The sequence below is a fragment of the Balaenoptera musculus genome, chromosome 19 (genome assembly GCF_009873245.2).
Source record: "Balaenoptera musculus isolate JJ_BM4_2016_0621 chromosome 19, mBalMus1.pri.v3, whole genome shotgun sequence".
NCBI lineage: Eukaryota > Metazoa > Chordata > Mammalia > Artiodactyla > Balaenopteridae > Balaenoptera > Balaenoptera musculus.
The window spans coordinates 41,331,853-41,354,026 of NC_045803.1; the positions used below are offsets into that span (position 1 = coordinate 41,331,853).

General features: G+C 57.8%; 3 protein-coding genes across 9 annotated transcripts; 1 reads left to right on the forward strand and 2 right to left on the reverse strand.

Annotated features, from left to right (window-relative positions):
• Window positions 1–22: 22 nt before the first annotated feature.
• Window positions 23–7,737, reverse strand: KIAA0895L (KIAA0895 like). Of its 4 annotated transcripts, none has more exons than XM_036835167.1 (7): window positions 7,650–7,713; window positions 4,425–4,499; window positions 4,200–4,343; window positions 3,786–3,918; window positions 2,563–2,868; window positions 2,361–2,458; window positions 23–1,336 (listed from the first exon to the last, which is right to left on the reverse strand). In XM_036835167.1, the coding sequence occupies exons 2-7, from the start codon at window positions 4,479–4,481 to the stop codon at window positions 1,169–1,171; spliced, it is 906 nt and encodes a 301-aa protein (XP_036691062.1). In that variant the 5' UTR covers window positions 4,482–4,499; window positions 7,650–7,713; the 3' UTR covers window positions 23–1,168. The 4 variants fall into 4 exon arrangements, with proteins under 4 accessions (XP_036691062.1, XP_036691061.1, XP_036691059.1 ...); XM_036835166.1 differs by lacking the exon at window positions 7,650–7,713 and adding an exon at window positions 7,027–7,273 and having other exon boundaries at window positions 4,425–5,050; XM_036835165.1 differs by having other exon boundaries at window positions 1,150–1,336; window positions 4,425–5,050; window positions 7,650–7,737.
• Window positions 7,738–7,854: 117 nt separating this feature from the next.
• EXOC3L1 (exocyst complex component 3 like 1) lies at window positions 7,855–13,443 on the reverse strand. Its single transcript, XM_036832183.1, has 14 exons — window positions 13,211–13,443; window positions 12,860–13,006; window positions 12,482–12,657; window positions 12,181–12,400; window positions 11,025–11,637; window positions 10,828–10,945; window positions 10,566–10,691; window positions 10,366–10,466; window positions 10,052–10,162; window positions 9,175–9,304; window positions 8,933–9,055; window positions 8,693–8,848; window positions 8,480–8,604; window positions 7,855–8,405 (listed from the first exon to the last, which is right to left on the reverse strand). Exons 1-14 carry the CDS (start codon window positions 13,320–13,322, stop codon window positions 8,216–8,218), a joined length of 2,448 nt encoding a protein of 815 aa, XP_036688078.1. The 5' UTR covers window positions 13,323–13,443; the 3' UTR covers window positions 7,855–8,215.
• A 2,006-nt stretch (window positions 13,444–15,449) lies between these two features.
• E2F4 (E2F transcription factor 4) lies at window positions 15,450–22,036 on the forward strand. 4 transcript variants are annotated; one of them, XM_036834839.1, is made up of 11 exons: window positions 15,450–15,632; window positions 15,983–16,158; window positions 16,300–16,461; window positions 16,788–16,831; window positions 17,545–17,606; window positions 17,831–18,128; window positions 18,622–18,819; window positions 18,920–18,967; window positions 20,692–20,739; window positions 20,953–20,997; window positions 21,101–22,030. In XM_036834839.1, exons 1-11 carry the CDS (start codon window positions 15,498–15,500, stop codon window positions 21,214–21,216), a joined length of 1,332 nt encoding a protein of 443 aa, XP_036690734.1. In that variant the 5' UTR covers window positions 15,450–15,497; the 3' UTR covers window positions 21,217–22,030. The 4 variants fall into 4 exon arrangements, with proteins under 4 accessions (XP_036690734.1, XP_036690736.1, XP_036690737.1 ...); XM_036834841.1 differs by having other exon boundaries at window positions 16,049–16,158; XM_036834842.1 differs by lacking the exon at window positions 18,920–18,967 and having other exon boundaries at window positions 16,049–16,158; window positions 21,101–22,036.
• The last annotated feature ends 138 nt before the right edge of the window (window positions 22,037–22,174 follow it).

The window sequence follows — 22,174 nt, forward strand, 5'->3', positions numbered from 1 at the left end:
GTTTTAATTGTCTGGCTTCTCTCAGGACTGGGAGCTCAGTGAGGGTTGTGACCAGTTAACTGGTACAAAGAAGGCGCTCTATACCTATTCACTAACTAAATGAATAAGGACTTTCCAGCTGTGTTTCCAAGTTTTCAGATGGGAAAACTAAGGCCAAGGGAGGGAGTAGGACAGGGTCAACCTCACACAGCTGAGTCTGAGGTGAAACTGGAAGCAACAATCATCTTGGCACCTCTCCTGCTCTAGAAGGGGCTCAGAACTAGGAACAACAAGGGGCCTGCACCTCAGGCTTGATTGTGGCTGCTGCCAGGCTATGCCAACCTCTGCCAGAGACCAGCTGTGAGGGTGTGGGCAAAGACAGGGACAGTAGAGGCCAGTGCAGGGGATGAAGGCAGGGCCAGGTGAGCTCTTGGCTTGATTCACAAGGCCTGTGTGTGTGTGTGTGTGTGTGTGTGTGTGTGTGTGTGTCAGTGGAGCTAGGAACAGTCGGTGCCTTCCAGAGGAGCCCTGTTCCCTCCACCGAACCTTCAGAAGCTGCTGCGTCCCAGCCCCAGTAAGTAGAGCACATAAATAAGGAATAAATACATGACAGTGGGAGAGGCAAAATGCTGGAAAGCACACCCCAGCCCAGCTGGGCCTCTACTACCAGGATCCCTGCTCCTTGAGTCTGTGTGAAAGCCAGGACCTCAGGCTCAGGCAATCACCCCAGAAGAAGGGAGATCCCCACCAGGACCCAGTGAGAGGTAGACAGCATGAAAGCTGAAGGAGCACCAAGGGGCCAGGTGGGGGAGGAAAAGACTGGAGTATGCAGACACCCAAAGCCATCTCATGCAAGAACAAGTTTCTACTCCCAAACCCCCCCCCCCATCCCCATCCATTCTCAGCTTCCCTCCTGCCCCCAGGCTTTTCCTCTGCTCAAAAGGCAGCTGGAGACAGGAGGGCAGATTTAGTTTGCCTGACATGCTGCTGTTGGCCTTCAGGGTCCAAGGAGGCTAGCAAGGGACACAAACTCTCTGCTGTTGCCTCTCCTCCCTCCTGAAATGCTTCTGCCCTCCCCATTCCCCAGGAAACGTGCAGGCTGTGGAAGCACAGAGCAGCCAGCTTCATGTTCTGGGGGCTGATCTGGAGCCCTCTTTCCAGGGCCTCTGCCTGTAGCCCTCAACCAGTATCAGTCATCAGGCAGCAGGCGGCCCAGCTCTGCCTCATCCAGCCGGTTGGTGGTCATGATGTGCTCCAGCTGCTGCCGGTAGCGTGCTAAGTCCTGCATGAAGTGGGGCACCCGGGTGTTGTCCAGCACCCCATGGGGCCGAAGGTGATCTACATCCTCATAGGACACCTGCAGGAAGAAAGCTGGGCCTCAGGAGTAGGCAGGGTGCCCTGGCTTTCAGGCAGCTGGTCCCAGCTCTCTTGCAATGGCCCATAGCCCTTTGCTCCTGGAACTCCTCCCTTTCCCCTCCTGATCCACTCCCAATGTTATGTACCCTGAGGCTCAGTCCTGGGTGTTTGCTCTTTCTCTCAACACCTTCTTTTATCATCTATGTCCTACAATCCCACTCCTGTCTCCAGTCCAGCTTCCCCCCTCACCTCCAAACCTGGGTATCCAACTGCCTTCTGAACACCTCCCCCGGGATATCCCTCAGGCACCTCAGACTCCCCATATCCAACATTACTGGGTGCCGCTTATGCCATCCCCACCCTCCTCACAGTCCCCTAGGTCACATTCCAGGTGGGGGCTTAGAATCTGTCACCCTCCCACTCAGAGTGGCCACTGAGTTAAAAAGATCCAGTCTCTGAAGATCTCTCCAGCTTGCCGCTTCCTCTCCAACTGCATGGCCACTGCTGGGTTTTGCCAGACCACCATCAGTTCTGCAAAAGTGATTGGAAAGGCCTCCTCCTTTTCCCCCTGCACTCCCTTCCCTAGGCCTCTCCTCCCATATGACAGAGGGAGCCTTCTAAAGCAAACCACCTGTGCCACTCTTCTGCTCAAAGCTCCTAGGATTCCCCATTGCTTTGGATGAAATTCGACTTCCTCAGCCTGGCACAAATACCCAGGGCCAAGGACTTGTTCCCTGGCCATTTCTCCAGCCTCCTTCCCCAGGCCTTCCTGACTGCTCCCTTGGCCTGGAATGCTCACCTCCTTTGAAGTGCAGTGTCTACACACACACACCTGTGGGCTGGCTCAAGCACCTGTATTGGCTGCCAGACTGTCATTTCACCTCCTGTGCTCACCTCCACCCACGCTCCCCCCCATCAGAAAGGCCTGGCACCCAGTCCTCAGTTGAGTTCCAATCAGAGGCTCAGGGAATACTGCAGTGAGGGGGAGAGCTGGCTGGGTCCTCTGAAGGCCCGTGGTCCCTCACCTTGCCCAGCGAGGTCAGCAGCGGGAAATCGATGGTCTGGCGATGCCGCAGAATGCGCACGATGCCATCTAGGTACACCTGATCCTTGCTGAAGCAGCCTGTGGACACAGGAGGGCCGTGAGCCCTAGGCCCAAAGCCCCACCTGCACCCCCCCCGCACCCCTGCCACAGATCAGGACACTCCCCACCACACAGGCGCCCACCGGGCAGCGAGGTGTCAGTCTGGCCGCGCTTGGCGCGCACGCAGTACTCCCAGCGCACGTCGGCGTCCTGCACGTAGCGCGCCAAGTCCTGGAACAGCTGGCGGAAGGACATGTGCGCGGCGCGGTGGATGGTGTAGTAGAGCAACGCGGCGCGCCACAGGAAGGGCTGCTTGCGGAACAGCACACTGTGCAGGCTGGCCAGGCCCTCCTCGGTGGGGTTCGCTGGCCGCAGCCCATACTGCAGCCGGCCCTCGGCGCTGTGCCATGGCTGCCGCGCGTTGTTCACGCCCCGCAGGTAGTGGGTACCTGTGGGGTGGGCGATGGAGAGGCTGCGCTGGGCCGCGCATCCAAGGGACCCTCCTGCCCGGCCTGGGTCCTGGTCTGCCCAGCTGGACCTCTAGCCGGCGACTCACATATCCTTATGCCTCTAAACTCAGGCTCTTACACAAGTCCCCTCCACCCCAAACTCATACTCTCCCAACCCCAGGCAGCATGAAGACTCTCCTCAGGTGAACTCACACCCAAGGATCCAGAGTCTCGCATAAATGAACCCTCCCTCACCCGTCCAGGGCTACACACACACACACAAACTCTCCCAAACTCACACTGCCCCCCAAGCCCCCAGAGAGGTGCAGGAACTCACACACTACCCCAGCCCCACATCCTGCATGCCCATATCATGCTGATGTCCCCAGCAAAAACCACCTTTTGCCCAGAGCAACAGGATTCTTGATGAGGAGGGACAGACAGAAAAGAATAGTAATTAGTGTCCCATGCTCGCTTTTCCAGCCTGGCCCTATCCCCTCCTAAACCCAGCTCTGTGTGTCTTCAGCTAATTCCATTCCCAGGATCTGAACTTCCACCCACCGGGGAGAGCCTGCATGTTGGCTGGGCTTGTGGGACCCTTAGGGCTCTCCCTCTGGCCTGTCTGGGCCTCAGCACTCTTGCCCCACTGTCAAAGGAAATCATAGAGGAAGTAGAGGGAGGAAAAGATACCCAGAAGGAACAAGAAATGAGGGTGAGCCCAGAGAGTGTGCTGGCATGTTCTGGCCTACCTCTGTGAGCCAGAGGAAGGAGGTAGATGCTCATGAAGGGAAGGGGCCCATCCTCCAGAGGGAAGGGGAAGAAAGAGAGGGGGTGGGGTTACTGGAGACGCTCACTGCCCCCCCTTGTCCCAGCCCCCTCTCACCCCTACCCGCCCACCCGCCTACCCCCACCCTGACCTATCTCGTGCCGCAGCATGCCCTCCAACCAATACTGGCGGGCTCCAGTCAGGTTGATGGCCAATGTTGGTCGGCTGTTCTCCACCATCATCACTGCCTGGGACAGCAGGTCCTCACTCAGCTGCACCACAACCTGCAGGCGGCAGAGCCCTGAGCCATGGCCACCAGCCCAGGGGCCAGTGTGCAGGTGGACCCACTGATGCCACAAGGCAGCCAGGCTGGACACTTGGCCACAACACCTACCCTTCCCCACCTCTGCTTGGAGCCAGCTCCCACCTTACCGGGGCAGGGGCAGGGACAGGGCTTGCCCGAGGTCGCTAGCTCCATCAGTGTAGAGCTGGGCCTGGCATTGCCCACTCCGCAGCCTGGTTTGGAGCATGTGGAAAAGGGGCCTCGCAGGCAGGGCGAACTCACCTCCCCAGCGCAGCCCTCCTTCTGCATGTATTTGCGCACAATGGACCAGATCTGGCACTTGGTCAGCAGCTGGCCCCCAGTCGCAGCCTCAAAGTGTTCATAGGTACCAAACTTCTCCAGGACAGCCTCAATGATGCCAACTGCCTGCACAAAGGGCCACAGTGGCAGGTCAGGCCAGGCCTCTCAGGTGGTAGGGCCAGGGTGAGGTGGGCAGTCTGGACTGACCTGATGGAGGAACTGTCCAGAGGCCTCACAGTACTTCTCCAGCACAGCCGTAGGCATGGGCTCCTGGTACTCGAACTGTGGGTTGTAGGTGTAATGGGACTGGAAGAACTTGTCCCGCTCACGGTCCATGTTGGTTGGCCGCAGAGCCACCAACATGCAGGGACTCTTGCTCGCACCACGGCCTGCATCCTTTCGAGTCTTAGCAATGTGAGGCAGGGAGGCCGCAGGCCGCAGGGTGCCCCCACCTGGGTCCCGTCCCCGTCCAGGTGGCGCCCGACCCTGGGTGCTGCCCCCCCGCCGGCCAATACTGTTTACGGTGTAGGTGCTCTCACTGCGACGCATGTGGCCACGGTGGCCCAAGTGCAGCTCTGAGAAGGGCTGCAGCTCAGGCCGGGGCCGCAGGGCTGAGGGGACTGAGAGAGCCAGGGGCAAGGCCAGGGACCGAGGCCAGGGGTACAGTGCTGTCCCATCTCGGTCTGAGGGCCTCAGCCTATGGCCCAAGGATGAGGGACTGGATGGCGGGCTGGGGGGTGCCTGCTCATACACCTGAGCCCCTGAGTCCAGCACCATTCTGTCCTGGTGGTCACATCCAGCTGGGTCACTCCAACTCCCCACACGGTCGACTTCTGGAGACACAGAACGGCATGTGGAGGCCAGCATGAGTGCGTGTGGCCTGAGGACCAGCAGGCTCCATCCACACTGCCCTTGCTGGGCCTTTGGTGGGCCCAGGACCTGACGCCAGGTTCTAACCTGCCCCCTCACCTCCACCCTAGTGTCCATCCCCTCCAGCAGGCTCACCCAAGCAAGCTGGACTGGGGGAAAGCAAGAGGAAGAGTCTCATACACCCAGCTAGATGGTGGTTACTCAAATCCCCTTAGACTGTGAGCTTCTGAGAGCAAGGCCTAAGCCCCTACTCATGACCCTAATCCCTGTGCTCAGCGCCCACCCAGACTGGGAGTTTGGTACAGTGTAGCCTCAGCTGCCAGGATGACAGGTGAGGGGGTCTCACTACCTTCTACCTGCCTTCTACCTATGGCATTTTCTCAGTCTCACCCCGCCCCTCCCACCTGGCTCCATCCACTTCCTCCAGCCCATTGGGATTGGGCCTCAGTCAGTTTGAATGCCTGCAGGCCCCTGGTTTATGCTAGTCCTCCACCTGGAATGCTCTCTCTCCTCTGGGCCATCTGCTTAAATCCAAATTAGAATCAGCTTCCCGTGAGCAGAGGGAAACTTCAGCAAATCCAAGCCAATCCCTGGTCTGTCCCCTAGGGGCATCTTCCTAGTGGTCATCCAAGGCGAGTGTTGGGACACTCACCCTTGACTCTGTACCAGGGCTCAGTCCAACCCAGTCTCTCCCCAGAGACTGACTGAAGGCTCCAGCCTCCAAACTCTCCTGCCTGCTCAGGGACATAACTCCAGCATTTCTCTTCTTTCCTACATCTCCTGCACCATCAATCTCTCCCTCTCTACTGGATTCTTCCCATCAGTATAAACACATGTTGTTATTTCTCCATCTTAAAAAACAAAACAAAACCCTCACTTGACCCCACACTCTTTCCAGCTCCACTGCATCTCCCTCCAGCGGTTTCCTAGGGCAACACAACACCTCAAGTCGTCTATACTCAGTCTCCAATCCCTTCTTTCCTGTTCTCTCTTCAATTTCACAACAAGTGGGGGCTTTTGTCCCCCACTCTCTATCAAAACTGGTCTGACCAGGGTCACCAATGATCTTCATATTGATCAGCAGAATTTGACAAAGTTAATGACTTCATCTTGGCTTGGCCATGTTCTCCACTTGGTTCCCAAATACACTGGAACATGGTTCTCCCACCTCACTGGCTGTTTGTTCTTGGTCTTACTTGCTGGTAATCCCTATCTTTCTGACCTCTTGACACTGTAATGTCCAGAACTTGGAAAATTCTCTCCTCTTCTCCGTTTATGCTCACTCCCTAGGTGATCTCATCCACTCTCATGGTTTTAAATATGTCAGCCCAAACTTCTTCCATAAACTTCAGACTAGTGTTGCCAGTTCTCAATTCAACATCTTTACTTGAATGTCTAACAGGTATCTCAAACTGAACATGTCCCCCGTCTGGAGTGCTTTCCCCTCATATAACTGAAGGGGTCACTCTCACTTTCCTCAGATTTCTGTACAAATATCTTGTTAGAAAAGCCTCCCTAACACACCCTCTATAAAATAAACCTACTCTAGACACTCTCCACCACAACCTCCCCTTCTCCACAGTATTGTCCTATGATGCAGTTATCACCATCTGAAGTACAAGTGAGCATTATCTGTCTTCTCCTTTTAAGTGTTCACAACTGTGTCCCCAGAACAGTTGCTCAATAAAGGAATGAAATCAAGAGCCCTTGTCCTTCTCAGAACTGGAATCATACCTTCCCTGCACTTTGCTTCCCCATCTAGTTCTGATCCCCTCCCGCTCCTCCCGGCACTCTGCCTAGTGACAAGCTGCTGGAAAAGATTTCAGGCCTCAGGCTTCCCTCCCCTCAACTAACTATACACTTTTCTGGATTCCTCACTGGTCTCCGGGCCTCTGCTTGTACTAATCCCCTTCATCTCCACTTCTTTCATTTGACCTACCTCTTTGCAATTACCAGAATACGCCTGTTTCTTTCATGTCTCAGGTCCTTCTGCCAAGAATACCCTCCCAATGTCTCCCCGTGGCAAACTCCTTAACCATTCTTCAGGACTTGGTTTAGGCCTCACTTCCTCCAGGAAGCCTTCCCAGCGTCTTAGAGGTTCCCAGTGCCCAGGCGGCTTCTTTACCGTCCTAGGCTGTCACTGTTGGAGCCTAGGTCCGTGTCCCCCCGTCATCCCCTGAACTCCGTGAGGGCAGGGACGGGTCTGATTCACCCCCATGACCAAAGTACCCAGCACTAGATGCAGAATGAATGAAAGATGGTTGTGGGAGGAGCCCAGGCTGAAGGCGGAGTCCGGTGATAAATGAGAGGGTGTGGCCTGCGCCAATAAGAAACTCCGGGAGAGGATAACGTGGAAGAGGAGCCAATGGGGACTGGGAGATCGAGGAGGGGCGTGACCTCCAGCCAATAAGAGGCGGGGGATGGGGCAAAGGGCGTGCCCAATGGAGGGCGGGGCCAGAGGACAATGGAGCGGGGTTCCCTGGTAGATGAGGAGGGGTCGCGTCGAACGCCTTCTCGGCCTCTCGGGGGTGGGGGGATTCCGTCCGCGTGCCGCGCCCCCACCTGTTCAATCCTCTTCTCGCTGCCGCCGTTCCCGCTCCGCAACACCGGCCGCCGGCTGCCCAGCCCTGGGGAGCCGACGCTGGTGACGCACGCAGTCGGGCGCGCGCACGCTCAGACGAAGGCGCGCGGTTTCACGTCAATCTCCGGGGCCTCAAGCGCCCGAGGACATGGCTGGGGGTGGGGCCAGGCAGAGCCGGAGGGGGTCCGCCATCGGGTCACGCCCCTGGGTGGGGTGTTGTCTTAAGCCCGCCCCCTCCGCCTCAGTAGTTGGACTCAGCAGTCGCGCGGGAGACGCGAGCTCGCTGCCGGTGCACGGACACGTGGGGATGTAGTCCGCATACAGCGGTGGAAGCCCGGGTGCTTGGGAAAGCAGCCCATATACAGGTCTGATGCCGGGATAGGTGGGGCGCAGACGTATTTCAGAACTGGAGCCAGGATACCTTAGGTATGTCACTGCACTTGGAACCCCTGACCTTCGCGGGGACTTTTATTTCTATCCCCCCTTCTCCAACGCACACAATTCAGGCGTACGGGGACCGTGGCTTTATTCTGCGGGCAGCCGGGGGTCAGGCACAGGACCCCGAGGGGAGGCAGGAGGACAGCGGGGGTGCAGGTGCTGGCACGAGGCTGAAGAGTGCGCGTCCACCCGCTGGGGGCGAGGGCTGCGGGCCGGCCTGCAGAGAGCTGAGTGCGGCCAGGCGCTGCTCTCGGGACACGTCCCCGCGCAGGTCCAAGAGGGCGGAGACGTGATCCTCGCTATGGAGTACAGGTGCGTCAGCCCCGCCCAGCCCCCCCTGGGTCCCTCCTCCCTTCCCGGCCCGTCTTCGCACCTCACGTCGGGAAATTGTTGCCGCAAGCCTGCCACCTCGAGACCAAGCAGCGTGGGGTCGCGGAGGTTCAGCAGCTCCCTCAAGGCGAGCAGCACTGGCGCGCACTGAACGCTCTCCTCCAGGCCCTGAACACGTCGGTGTTGGTCTCTCTCCAGCCCTCGGCCCCTACCCAACCACTGAGACTCCCGCCCATCTGCTCGCCCAGATTCTCACCAAACCGAGGAAAAGCTCCCGAAGCTGGGCGGCATCGTGCCGCAGGCGCTCGGCCGCCTGGGTCCGCTCGTCAGCACCGCGGCACACTAGGCGGCCTTGCATCAGCGCACGTAGGTACTGCAGCACCACGGTACGCTCCGCCTCGGCCAGCAGCAGCTGCGGGGAGCACGATCAAATGGTTCCAGGACGCTTTTTCCATGGGCGTTTTCCCCCCTTCCCAGCCTTCCCCTCCAAACGCACCTGGACCGCAGGATCCCGCACGTGTCGGAAGTCCTGGCAGAAGCTCGCGGTCCGCTCGCACACGTCATCCAGCAGCTCTGGGCTCGACAGCCACCGGCGAGAGGGCAGAGCAGCGAATAGGGGCTGGAGCGGAGGGCAGAGACGCGGCTGGAGGGACGATTCAGATCCGGCATTCCCCGCAGAGACCCCCATGCATACGCTATATCTCCTTATCCCACCCCCATCTCCGTCTGAAGCCTCACCTGTAGCTCCGCCAGCAGCGCCTCCAACACCAGGCGGCAGATCCTCCTCTGCAACTCGTCCAGCGCTGCCTCCACCGGAGCCAAGGCCCCTGGAGCCACCCAGTCGGGCTGCAGGACGGACACGGAGGAGCTGGACCGACCAAAAGTACGGCTTCAGGACCAAGGCCAAGGCCCGAGAGGCCCTCCGTTGTCTAGCCACTTGGGCGCCACCTAGTGGCGCAAGTGTGTTCCGTGAGGGGGCAAGAAGGGCGGCTCCCTGCACTTCTGAAAGTCTGGGCCACAGATTGAGGATGGGAGTGGTGGGCTCAGCGAGCTAGAAGGGACACAGGCCAGCTGGACCTGCCTCTAATTCGCGGTGTGACCTTGAGCAAGTCATGTCTTTCAGTTTCTGTTTCGGTAAGGGGAGAGAGTTAATCCCAGTCAGGAGGGAGTCAAAATCATCATTAATTTGTTTGTCCTCTCTGCCCCCACCCCAAAGAACATAAGACCCAAGAGGAAGGGAATGTTTTTGTTTTGTTCACAGCTGTAACGCCAGACATTACCTGGCACAGAGTAGGGCCTTGATAAATATTTGTTGAATGAATGAATAATTGACACTATGTGCCAGGTACTGTGGTAGGTACATTTTATCTGTTATCTCATGTGATTCTCAGAATGTCCATTATTACCCGTATACTACTGATGACGAAAGCAAGATTCAGAAAGATTAGGTAACTGGCCCAAGGTCACACAGCTAGTAATTAGTAGAACTAGGATAGGAACCCCAGGGCTATGTGAGTCCAAAATTCCTAAAGGCCTAGTGTGAGCTGGGTCCATACCTAATAGGTGTTCAGTCAGGGGTTAGTGAAGGTGGGGTTCTGTGGGGGCCTCCTGGTACCTGAGTGCTGATTGGTGGTTGAGGGTGGCCAGTAGGTAGGGCACGTAATGAGGGGCCGTTGCTTCCCCCCTGAGGTGGTCTCGGGAGAATCGGATCAGAGCATCACTAAAGCTGCAAAGGGCAGAGGTGGCTCCTGTATCTGCTGTCATTCTGGTGCAACCCCAGTCCTTGGTACTCTGGCCCCACCTCCAAGATACCCAAGGCCCTGTTTTGAAGGAGCCCTTTTCCACAGGTGTGTCTTATCACTCAGAGCCCCTTAGTGCTGCCCCAGGATCAGGGCCAGGGGTTGGGAGTGGGTCAGTGCCTAGGCAGACCTCCTCAGGAATGCGCTCAGTTCTGACAGTGCCATGCCATGCACCCGCCGCTGCAGTGACTCACTGACCATTCTGGTCACGCGAATGTTCTCTTCCAGGATCTACAGGCAGGGATGGGCAGCCATCATCAGAGTCCTAGTCCTGCCCTCCTTCCCTTTCCCTATGAGAGCTGCCCCCCTGCCTTGCCACTTTTCACCCACCTGCAGCACGATGGCTGGCATTGGTGAGTGGTAGAAGCCAGATGGGTCTGTGTCAGGCTCCTGCTCTCGGCCCCACTCAGCTACATCCCCGTCCAGTGCCTTCTGCAGCCACTGGGCCACACTTGCCTGGGGGAAAGGGGCAAGGTGCAGCAGTATGTAGCAGGGCACTGACACTGCTAGAGACAGGTGGACATGCGACTCCACAGATACAGGCCCACAGCTGGTGGCAGAGCTGCTCTGAACCCGGGCCCCAACTACTCACCTGGACTTTGGCCACAAATATTGTCTCCAACTGCTCGATGTTCTCCAGGGTCAGGAGGGGCTCCAGATCAGACACATCAGCCTCGGGCCCCAATTCCAGGCTCCCCATCATTTCTGGCCTGGACATGGGTAGCCCAGTGTTACATTGAGCCTCCAGCCTTTGATGCACCCACTTCCCATTGCCCCAGGGACACTGACCCCAGGTACACATGCAGTGCCCAATGCAGCAAGGTGAAGGCATCGGCAGCTTCCAGCTGAGGCCCTTCCAGAAGTTGCTGCAGGCAGTGGCGCAGGCCACTGTGCAGGGTGTGGGCCCACAGCCGGACCACGTTGTAGTGTGGTGGGCAGCAGGGTGCTACCAGTGCCTCAGCCGCGGCCAGCTCTGCTGGTAGAGCCACCCGCAGAGCCTCCAGCCACCCTGCTAGTGCCCCTGGCCCAGGCTGCAGAGGTGTCCCAAAGTGGATCCGCTCCAAGCCCTCCTGTAGTGCCCGCAGACAGCGCTGCCGCCAGTCCCGGGCGGCCTGCTCCAGGGAGGTTGTGCGCCCAGCGTCCACTTCGGCCACACGCATAGCAGCCACCAGCAGGGCTGGGTCCTCCCGTGCCAGCCGCCCTGCAGCCCCTGCAGCCGCCTCCACAGCCTGGCCCAGAGCCTCAGCCAGAGGGCCCAGCCCCTCGAACACTGGCAACTCCAGGCCCCCGAGAGGTGCCCACGTCTCCTCTTGCAGCTGCTCCAGTTCCCGAAGGCTCACATATGCCTCCAAGAGTCGCTGGGCATCAATCAGGGTCTGTGTGTGGGCCAATGCAGCAGGCACTAAGCGGGGAGAAGAGGCAGCCCTGGGTCTCAGCCTTCCCACCTGTGCAGTGGGTATAGCAGTAGATGCTGAGGCCCTGGGGCTGGGGTGATGTGTAAAATATATAATAATCAGTACAGTAGAGCATTGGTCAATCTGAAAGGACCCAGGGAAGGGCCTACATGGTGGGCCAAGGGTAAACCCTTGAGCTGATGGAACATGAGGAAGTCAGGGGTCTTGGAGGGAAGGCAGGGAGGAACTTGGGGGGCCATGCCAGTGGCTATTCATCCACCCCGTTAGGGAAATATTTTAGTAAATTAACAGCCAGGTTGGCCAGAGCCACTTGGTGTCAGTCCTGACTCAGACATCCCATGCTTGGGAACCCCAGAATGAACTAATATGTACCCTTGCTTCATATGCCATTTGAAGCCTGAGTTACTCTCTGGGAGGTCGCCCACGTGTCCGTCCACGCAATCTCCCACTGGCGCCCCAGCCCCTTGATCAGTGATGGTGTTTGTCGACTACCTGTCGGGGGACTGCGGCCTAGGGCCCTACACACTCACCAGCTCGCAGCCGGGGCAGCAGCTGAGACATGGCCTGCAGTTGCTTGTGTTGCACAACCTGCTCCCGCAGGGGTTCTAGGGTCTGTGCAGCCTCAGCCATACCCTGGAGCAACGCATGAGCCTGGCCCAGGGCTTCGCGGGCTCCCTGCACGGCCTCAAGGGCCCAGGCCAGCTGCCGCACACCGGTCTTCACGCCCTCCAGGTACGACTGCACCACCGACTGTGGGAGGGAGGCAGCCAGTGAGGCCTGGCCAGTCCTGCAGCCCGCCCTCAGCACTCCTGCCTCCTGCCTGATGCCCACCTTGATGCGTGCTTCCAGGGAACAGGTACGCTGCACCTCGCGGCTACGGTACTGGCCGAGCCTGGCCAGCTGCTCTGGCCGGTAGAAGATACCCGAGGCCCACTTGAGTGCTGCACCCCGGGCCAGCTGCTCCGCCCTCTCCTGCTCCGGCCACTCAGGCCCTGGGCAGGAAGAGCCTGGGCAGCCGCGTCAGTTGGGCAGGGCCTGCAGGAAGTGGCTGCCAAATCTGCTCCCCTTCCTACCCCTCGGCCTGTCCCCCAAGGCAGTCCACTCCTCTCCCTGTCCTCCCTATAGAGCTCCAGCCAGGGAGGACCAACCCCACCATCCCCATCTTTCTTGCCACCATCCCTCCCTCAGCCCACCCAGAAGGGCTCATACCAGGGGGAAGTGCGGGCTGCATTCTGTCCCTGGCTGCTGAGTCCATGGCTGGAGGAGCCGGAGCGGAGGTAGGAGTGGGGGCAAAGGTCCAGGTTAGAGCACGTAGAGTGGGAGCTCCTCTGAGCTGCAGGCTTCGTCTAGGCCCCGCTGAGAAGGAGGAGGAAGGTTCTTGCCCAGCCCCCTCAGGAAATGAGAGGGAGGTGGGTGTGATGGGAAGGAACCTGAGACACCTTTGCCTGCCGGGTTTCTCAGTTTTGCCCCTCAGATGCAAGTGAAACAGGGTAGGCATGGGCCTCCACTGGACACCGCTCCTGCTCTGAGTTGCAGAGGACAGTCTGATATGGAACTCACCAGGCTTGGCCAGGCGTCCAGTTCTCCCTCCTCCACAGATAGCCTTGGCCTTGAGGATGGCCCTCTCCCCTGGCCCTCTTGGCAGAGCTGGGTACTCCCACCACTGGCTCATGGGACCCACACCTCAGCATGCAGCAAGAGACTTCCTCTCCCCAAGGAAGCCTCTGTCCCACCTCTCTGCCCAGGAGCTCCCTCCTCCCTCCAAGGTCCCGCCCTCTCCAAGGCCACATGCAGAAAGGAAGGAAGCTGAGTCTCTGGTACTTTATTCCCAACAGGAAAGAGCATCTGCACTGTGGGACAGAGTGGGGAGGGCTGGGCGCCACTTCCTTGGGGGGAGGGGGGTGTACTCCCTGTGAACATTGAGACTTGAGCAGCCTATGCAGGATCTGTTGTGCTCAGGACACAGACATGAACTAGATGGCCCCAACCTGGGTGGAGAGCGAGGTGTGCAAATATGAGTCCAGACAACATCACAGTGTGACAACTGTGTTGATGGGCCCTTCAGAGGTGGATGTGCCTCTGCAGAGGAGCAAGAGACCACAGGCTCTTGTGAAGACGGTGTGTGGTAGGTGATGGCGGAGACGGGTGGAAGGGCTATGAAAGCTGTGTTTGTCTTGGGAGTTAAAGGGAGCCATGGAAGGGGCTACTAGGTAGTAATAATGTAGTGGACACCGGCTACTACCCGAATCCACCCTTCAGGACAAAGATACTTGTTCCCCCAGCTGCCAGAAATGTAGGCTGCTGAGGTCTCACAGCTGAGTCTCTCAGTCAATGTTAGGGTATAAAAGCCAGGTACCCTTGCCTTGGAAGAGTCACCCCAGTTTCAGAGCTCTGAGTAGGATGGGCCAAGGTCTCTGTTTTAAAGATTTTTTTAAAAAATAAATTTACTTATTTTATTTATTTTTATTTTTGACTTCGTTGGGTCTTCGTTGCTGTGCGCGGGCTTTCTCTGGTTGCGGCGAACGGGGGCTACTCTTCGTTGCGGTGCGCAGGCTTCTCATTGCGATGGCTTCTCTTGTTGCAGAGCACGGGCTCTAGGTGCGCGGCCTTCAGTAGTTGTGGCTCACGGCCTCTAGAGCGCAGGCTCAGTAGTTGTGACGCACGGGCTTAGTTGCTCCGCGACATGTGGGATCTTCCCGGGTCAGGGCTCGGACCTGTGTCCCCTGCATTGGCAGGCAGATTCTTAACCACTGTGCCACCAGGGAAGCCCTAAAGATTTTTTTGATGTGGACCATTTTTAAAGTCTCTATTGAATTTGTTACAATATTGCTTCTGTTTTACGTTTTGGTATTTTGGCCGTGAGGCATGTGGGATCTTAGCTCCCTGACCAAGGATCAAACCCACACCCCCTGCATTGGAAGGCGAAGTCTTAACCACTGGACGGCCAGGGAAGTCTCTGAGGCCTCTATTTTAACTGCATCGCAGTTTAATTCTCCTCTCTGCCCAATTCTGCCTGTCTTACTCCCTTACAAGTGTGGCTTCTCAGTAAAATTCTTGCAGGCACATCCCTGTTTCCCAAAAAACTTGACCTAAAGTAAACAATCATAAATAATGACAATGTTAAAAATAACAAAATGATACTAGCAAACACACAGTCCTCCCACATGCCAGGAACAGCTCTAAGCGCTTTACATATATTTACACATAGGTAAACATGTTTGCACTGGTTGAAAAGTGGTTATAATCCCATGGCCTTTGAGTACTGCAGTGTGGAGACAAGAGAAAGATGAGGCTGGGATCAGGGAAAGAGAGTGGGGATGGAGACAAGTGGACAAGCTAGATGTAGTTAGTGCTTGCTGTTTGGCAGGAAGTGAAGGACAGGAATAGGATGGGTGATCCCAAGACAGTGGGGCAGCCTTTAGGAGCAGGTTTGGGGAAACACATTGGGTTCATCGGGCAGCACAGTCTCCTCTCCTGAGATGAGGGTTGGGGTAGAGTTAGTGGAGTTGGGGCAGGTTGGCCAGCCCGTAAGGTTCCAGTGGCTCCTCCTTCCCTGCTACCGGAGCTGCCCAAAGACTTCCTCCACATCCTTCCTCAACAACGCTGGTCTCCGGGGATCCTGGGGTTATTTTCGTCCTCTTCGGCGGTTGGACAATTGTTGATGGTCCCCGAAGTTTTTCGGCCGTGTTCGCAGAGATGAATAGTGCTGGATTCCCTGGGAGGGCGCGGAGCGGAAGCGGAACCAGCGATGCTGGCGCCGGCGGCCTGGAGGCCAGGAACGGAAGCGGAAGTGGCGGCGGCGCCGGCCTGGCCTGGCCTGGCTGAGGGGAGGTGGCGGGAGGGCGCTATGGCGGAGGCCGGGCCGCAGGCGCCGCCGCCCCCGGGCACACCAAGCCGGCACGAGAAGAGTTTGGGACTTCTCACTACCAAGTTCGTGTCGCTTCTGCAGGAGGCAAAGGACGGCGTGCTTGACCTCAAGCTGGTGAGGCCCGGGCTAAGGGGCGACAGGGGGGATGGTGGACCAGGCCTGGGCCGGTAGCGGGAACCCCCGGGGCGGCCCAGCTGAGCCTTCAGAGCAGGCCGCCATCCATGTGCTTTCTCACAGGAGGGAGGCCGGGAGCTGTTTCATTCATTCGGCCGAGGCCATTGGGCGTCAGCTATGTGCCAGGCTTGGGGCTGCAGGTGTTGGTCCTCGTGGCCCTCCCCGGCAGGTGTGGGGAGAAGAGCATCAGAACATCAGCTCAGGCTGCGCCAGGCCTCTTCCCGCCCCACAGTCCCGAGCTGCTGTAGTGCCTGGGAGGAGGGTTGGAATCAAGGCCACCCCCTTTTCAGACTACTCCAGACCAAGTCTCACCTGAGAGTGGGGCTGAGCATTCCCCACTCTCTTCTGCCTGCCAGGCAGCTGACACCCTAGCTGTTCGCCAGAAGCGGCGGATTTATGACATTACTAACGTGCTGGAAGGTATCGGGCTGATCGAGAAAAAATCCAAGAATAGCATCCAGTGGAAGTGAGTGGGGGCACTAGGGAGGGCAACGGGATCTCCTACCCAGAAGCGTCAGGGGTGTGGGGTGGAGGGTGCAAGAGAGAGTGGGGGCCGTGGGACCCAGAGTTCCTGGCAGCCCCTCTCAGCTCCACTCCCCGGGCTCAGGGGCGTGGGGCCTGGCTGCAATACCCGGGAGATCGCGGACAAGCTGATTGAGCTCAAGGCAGAGATCGAGGAGCTGCAGCAGCGAGAGCAAGAACTAGACCAGCACAAGGTGTGGGTGCAGCAGAGCATCCGGAACGTCACAGAGGACGTGCAGAACAGCTGATATCCTCCTGGCAGTCCCTGCTCCAGGGGAGTGGGCGAGGGGCCCTCTAGTCCAGCTGGGTTTGCTTGTGGTCCCCTAGTCCCTTTTCCTCTTGGGAGGGTGGTCCTGCAGCTCCTGGTTCCAGGAGGTTCCAGCCTCAGTTTCCCTCCTCAGAGCCTTTCGCCCACCAGTCTTGGACTGTGATCCCTCCCCATGTAGACCCCAGGCCTCAGGACTTTTTTTGAGAGCATATATGTCAGACCTCTGCTGGAGAGCTGGGTCTTCTCTGTGGTCAGCCATCTGTCGCCACGGGCAGGGCATCAGCCGTTCTCCTTAACCCCCACACCTTGGCCTACGTGACTCATGAGGACATCTGCAGATGCTTTGCTGGTGAGCAGAGCCTGGGTAGGGGGAGACGGGGGTGGGGATGGGTTGAGCCACAGCCCTGAGCAGTGGACTGGACTCAGTGCCCAAGAGATTTCTGTCTCTTAAGAGGGTTCCTGGGGCCTGCCCAAAGAAGAACCAGACAGGGTAAGTCCTGGGTTTGAGGGTCACTGGGACCCTATGGAGGCTAACCGTACTGAGAGGGTGCAAGAATCCTGGGCTGGGTCCCTGGGTCAACCCCTACCTGCATCGTCCCCTAGGTTTGGCTTCTTACGTGTGACAGAAGCATACAAGGGAGAATGTGTATTTGCATGTTCAGGTATGCTTGTATGCAGGGGGCAATGGTGCCCACTTCCAACCTACAGTTAGTTTAGTTGCCTTGTAGGTACAGGAACTGTTTCTTGTTCATCTTGCATCTCCCAGCCTGGTTCTGGGGAAGGGATGTTGGCCTTGGCTAGAACGTCTACGCTTGGGGAGCAGCCCCGTCAATCAAGTGAGATGCCCGTGGCCAGCAATCTTTTGCTCCATGTGTCTGAACCCAGATTTTCTGGTTACTGACCCCTGGGCTCTTAGGAGGAGAAAAGCTTTAGTTCTCTGTCCCAGCCTACTGTCCAGCCCCTCAGAGACCATGATCTCCTTCCTTACTCTAAGGGATAGGCACCCCACTCTCAGTTCAGATTGAGCCCGTGGGCCTTGATCCATTCTCCTTGTCATCCTAGGAGACACCCTCCTTGCCATCCGGGCCCCGTCGGGCACCAGCCTGGAGGTGCCCATCCCAGAGGTGGGTGCTCAGCCCAGCCATGCGGGGTTGGTTGAGGGCGGGTGCTGGCTGTGGAGCCCGATAAGTCCCGGGTGGGGCAGGTAGGGGGAGGCCTGGGGTTTGAGGTTATCTAGGAGAACGGGCAGCCTAGGGTGGGAGAGGACACTGGCCCTTGCCCAGGGTCAGGCAGGAGCCGAGCCTGCTTCCAATTCCACCTGTCCTCCACCCCGCATCCTCACCGGTAGGGCCTCAATGGGCAGAAGAAGTACCAGATTCACCTGAAGAGCGTAAGTGGCCCCATCGAGGTGCTGCTGGTGAACAAGGAGGCATGGAGCTCACCACCTGTGGCGGTGCCTGTGCCGCCACCTGAAGATCTGCTCCAGAGCCCACCTGCTGTCTCTACTCCTCCGCCTCTGCCCAAGCCTGCTCTGGCCCCGCCCCAGGATGCCTCACGCCCAAGCAGTCCCCAGGTGACCACCCCCAACCCTGTTCCCGGCAGCACCGAAGCCCAGGGGGTGGCCGGTCCAGCCGCTGAGCTCACAGGTGAGGCACAATGGCCATGTGGTGATGGGGTGATTTCTGGGGCCCAAGAGGCAGTACCTCTGTGTGATGGAATGCCGTACTCAGAGTGGAAGGGACCCTGTGGGGTTCTTTCTCCTGCTCCCCCATCCCGCAGGCCTCTCCTTGCTAGTCCAGCGAATGGCCCTTGTTAACAGGGAAGTTCTGACTGTGTGAAGGGGAATTAGTGGTGGCAGTTTTCCCCCAGATCCGCCAGTGTCACACTTGCCCTGGCAACCCCTCTTGAAGTGTGGTCACAGCGGCCATGTCCGTGAGTCTCCCTCCTGCAGGCTTCATGCTCTTGTCTCCTTCAGTGACTAATTTTCATGTTACCTTTTTGGGAGTGATGGGCAGTGCCTAACTTTCCTTGGGCCTGGAACCGGGGCGCTGATCATCCTGGCTGTGGCTTCTAGCACGGCCAGCTTCAATACCCTGCTTCCTGTCCCCAAGTGACTGGGTTTGGGGGATGTGGTTGCAGTGAGTGCTGGCCCTGGAACCGATAACAAGGACGGTGGTGAGCTCAGCTCCCTCCCGCTGGGCCTGACAGCACTGGACACCCGGCCGCTGCAGTCCTCTGCCCTGTTGGACAGCAGCAGCAGCAGCAGCAGCAATAGCAGTTCATCCGGACCCAACCCTTCTACCTCCTTTGAGCCCATCAAGGCAGACCCCACAGGTGGTGAGTACTTGTCCCCTTGGCAGCAGTGAGAACCCAGCCTCAGACAGTCCCAGGTCAGAAACAGAACTGGGCTTGGAACCTAACTATCCTATCTCCTCAGCCAAAGCTGGCCAGCCCCCTGCCATCAACCAGAGCTCTGCCAGCCAAGGTGAGGAGCCTGGCCTCTGGCTTGGCGCTGGTGCCCCTTTGCCCCTTTCCTGGGCTGACACAGAACTCCCTGGCCCTCCCTCAAGCCCTGCCTGCCACCCCTTGGAGCCCGGTCTCAGGAAGGTGTGAGCGCTCTCTTGGGGAACGGGCTGTGGTATGGCCCTCAGGCTCCAAAGGTGGGCAGTATGTTCTTAGGAGAGGTGGTGTCATCTGCCTGGTGTCTCCTCTCCATCTTGTGACTTGAGTGTTTGCTTTTTCCAGGACTTATTCTCCTCGGCCCTCAAGCACTGCTAAGTCTCTCCTCGTTAAATGACACTTCATCGCCTGTATCTCTCTCTCTCTTCTTCCCTATATCCTCTGTGTTTGGACTCCTTGTAAAAGTCATCTCCATTCTACTCCATATCCTGGTCCCCTAGTCAGCCTTCAGGTTGCGGCAGTCAGGACCCCAAACCCCCACCCCATGCTACACCAGTGCTACTCTTGATACGTTGCCCAGCTCTGACAGCCAGCTCCAGCAGGTTTCTAGGCTGATCTGCTCTGGTGCTCTCTTGCTCTGTGTTGATGCTCTTTTTTCTCCTTTGGCATTAATTAATGATGTCAGCTCTTGGCTCTTCTCCCTTAATTGGCTTCTTCTTCTGACCTCTCCCTGGCATTCCTTTAAATCTGGCTTCCCAGATCTCTGGCGCATTCCACACCTGTGGAGGGCCCCAGTTCTGGGTAGATGAATCCCAGCCTCCATCTTGCCTAGGCCTTTTGCCTGAACTTTACCTCTTGTGTCCACGTGCCTTCCTCTGCACATCCAGTGGGCACTTCATTCCCATGTGTCCTCAACTGAAACTTGGATTTCTACCTCTGTGCATACCCGACCACTGGCCCTAGTCACCCAGGCCTGACACCTGGGTGTCAACTCCAGCTCTATCTCCTTCTCCCTCCTTCTGCTCCCCACCCCACATCAGCTAAGTGAGTTCTCTTGCAGACATCCCCCATGGATGGCCTCATGTATCCTAACACTCAGGATCACTGCCAGCCACCTCTATCCTAAGTTCTTCAGCATCTTCTTTACCCCGACTGACAAGAATCTGTCTGAAACACAGCCTGACTGGCATTTTTCTGTTTACAAAAGTACCTTTAACAGCTCCCTAAGGTCTGCTGGATAAAACCAGAGCCCCTAAAGCTGGCATATGAAATCCCTTGTGATCTAGCTCCAGCACTCCTTTCCTCTGTTTCCCATGTGTGTCCTCCTGGTTAGACCTTTGTAGCAGTGTCATCACCCTGTAGCACTATCCCCTATTTAAGAGTGCCTCCTCCTCTGCCAGGTGACCTGGCCTGGGCTGTGGTCTCTGAGCCTGGCACCAGGTAGGTGCTTAGCAAGGGCAGGGATGGACAGGACATCCTCTGTCAGACAGGGCATCCTGCATCAGACAGAGTATCCTCCATCAGACAGGGTATGTACTCTGAGCCCAGAAATGGAGAGGGTGTGCTGCCCTTCTCCCGAACCACTGAGTTAGAAGGGCTGTACCGATTACCTACAGTGGTCCTTTGGCACCGAGGAATTCAGGTCTGGTAGGGGAGACTTGCAGACAGTGCTGGCTTGGTCTGGTGCAGGGCCGACATCTCAGCTGTATGGAGCCCCTGGGTGGGTGATACAGGATCTGGGGAAGTGGGGGCTAGAGTGGGACCAGGCTGGACCTCTGTGCCCTTGAGCATGGCTTTCTTGTCTTTCAGTTCTGGAGCTCCCCAAAGAGCTGTCAGAAATCTTTGATCCCACTCGAGGTAGGGCTGTGTTCTTCCCTGGGGCTGGGGTGAGGGGCACAGCTCATTGGGTGTTAGGGCCGTTTTCTTGCCCTTCTGAGGACCTTATGGTTGTGCCCGGTACCTGGGCAAAGGGTAAAGTTTCTGATGGGTGGCTGGGTGGTCCCCTTCATGTGCTTTGGTGGGTGGAGAGGCGGGAGCCAGAATGTAACTGAGCTCTCCCTCCATCCCCAGAGTGCATGAGCTCAGAGCTCTTGGAGGAGCTGATGTCCTCAGAAGGTAGGTGGCCCAGGCAGGTGGGGGGTGAGTGTGTGTGGGCAGGGTTTGGGTGGCTGCTGGGTGGGGTCTTGGCCCTGGGGCCTCAGCCTGTTGCTCTCTGCAGTGTTTGCACCCCTCCTCCGCCTTTCTCCACCCCCTGGAGACCACGATTACATCTACAACCTGGATGAGAGTGAAGGTGTCTGTGACCTCTTTGATGTGCCTGTTCTCAACCTCTGACTGACAGGGGCATGCCCTTTGTGGCTGGGACACAGACTGTCTAACCTGGGGGCTGCCTGGGGACCTCCCCCCACCCCACCCCTGCACAGCTTGAGAGCCGTAGACTCCTGGCTTCCCCAGCCTTCCCTCACTGCACAGTTCTGGCCACAAGTCCCACTCCTGCACCAACACCTGAACACCTGTTCTGTGCTGGGAGAGCAGGGAAAAGGGGCTTAGCCCTCTCCGCTGTGGAGCCAAAGTGTTTGCCGCTCCTTTTTGGGGGCCTTCCCCTACCTGGTAGCCTCCCCCGGCCCTCCCAGAGTTCAGTTTCAGCTGCCACCCAGTGGCACAGATCCAAGGACCCTCCGTCACCCTCCTAGGGCAGCGTGTCCAGCCCCACTGCCCTGTACCTGCCAGCCCCTCCCCCTCCAGGAGGAAGCATGGAGTGGGGCTGGGCACTTGCCAGCACCTAGCCTAGCCTCCTTCACTTCTCCCCACGCGGATCACACAGCTCCTTCTGTACCGCTCGTGTGCCCCCTTTCTGCTGGACCCTTGGCCCTGAGAACCTGTTGGGGCAGGCAGGTTGCTAACAGGAGTAATGGAGATCTCTAGCTAGGAATCTGGGCGGGAGAGTCCCTGAGGATTGGCCCGGCCTCCCTCTGCCCCGCAGTCCCCCTCTTGTTTATTCATTTATCCTCATTTAGAGCCATTTGCAGAGATTTAGAAAGATTTGCAGTAACGAATGGATTCCTATATAAAGATTATTTTTATACTTTTTGCAACAAAAGGAAATTGTAATATTTGTACAGTGTCCAAGTGAATAAAGACCATGCCTAAGGCTGTCTTTGATCTGGTTCTTTCAGGGACCCTCCCTGGGACTGTGCTGGATTGGTGGTGGGAACGGGCGGGTCAACTTTCTGGAAAAGGTGTGGCGGTGCTGATAGCCCGCCCTCCCCACCCCCACCTGCCGCACCTTGGG

Coding starts and splice junctions, on each gene's coding strand:
- KIAA0895L (XM_036835164.1), bottom strand. CDS start 5,084: ATGCTGGCCTCCACATGCCGTTCTGTGTCTCCAGAAGTCGACCGTGTG. Junction 2,869..3,785: donor CATGCTGCGGCACGAGATAG/GTCAGGGTGGGG, acceptor CCCACCCCACAG/GTACCCACTACCTGCGGGGC. Junction 2,459..2,562: donor GACTGACACCTCGCTGCCCG/GTGGGCGCCTGT, acceptor CTGTGTCCACAG/GCTGCTTCAGCAAGGATCAG.
- EXOC3L1 (XM_036832183.1), bottom strand. CDS start 13,322: ATGAGCCAGTGGTGGGAGTACCCAGCTCTGCCAAGAGGGCCAGGGGAG. Junction 10,692..10,827: donor TATTTGTGGCCAAAGTCCAG/GTGAGTAGTTGG, acceptor CCTTTCCCCCAG/GCAAGTGTGGCCCAGTGGCT. Junction 9,305..10,051: donor AACCACCAATCAGCACTCAG/GTACCAGGAGGC, acceptor TGGTCGGTCCAG/CTCCTCCGTGTCCGTCCTGC.
- E2F4 (XM_036834839.1), top strand. CDS start 15,498: ATGGCGGAGGCCGGGCCGCAGGCGCCGCCGCCCCCGGGCACACCAAGC. Junction 15,633..15,982: donor GCGTGCTTGACCTCAAGCTG/GTGAGGCCCGGG, acceptor CCCCCTTTTCAG/ACTACTCCAGACCAAGTCTC. Junction 16,159..16,299: donor AAGAATAGCATCCAGTGGAA/GTGAGTGGGGGC, acceptor CCCCGGGCTCAG/GGGCGTGGGGCCTGGCTGCA.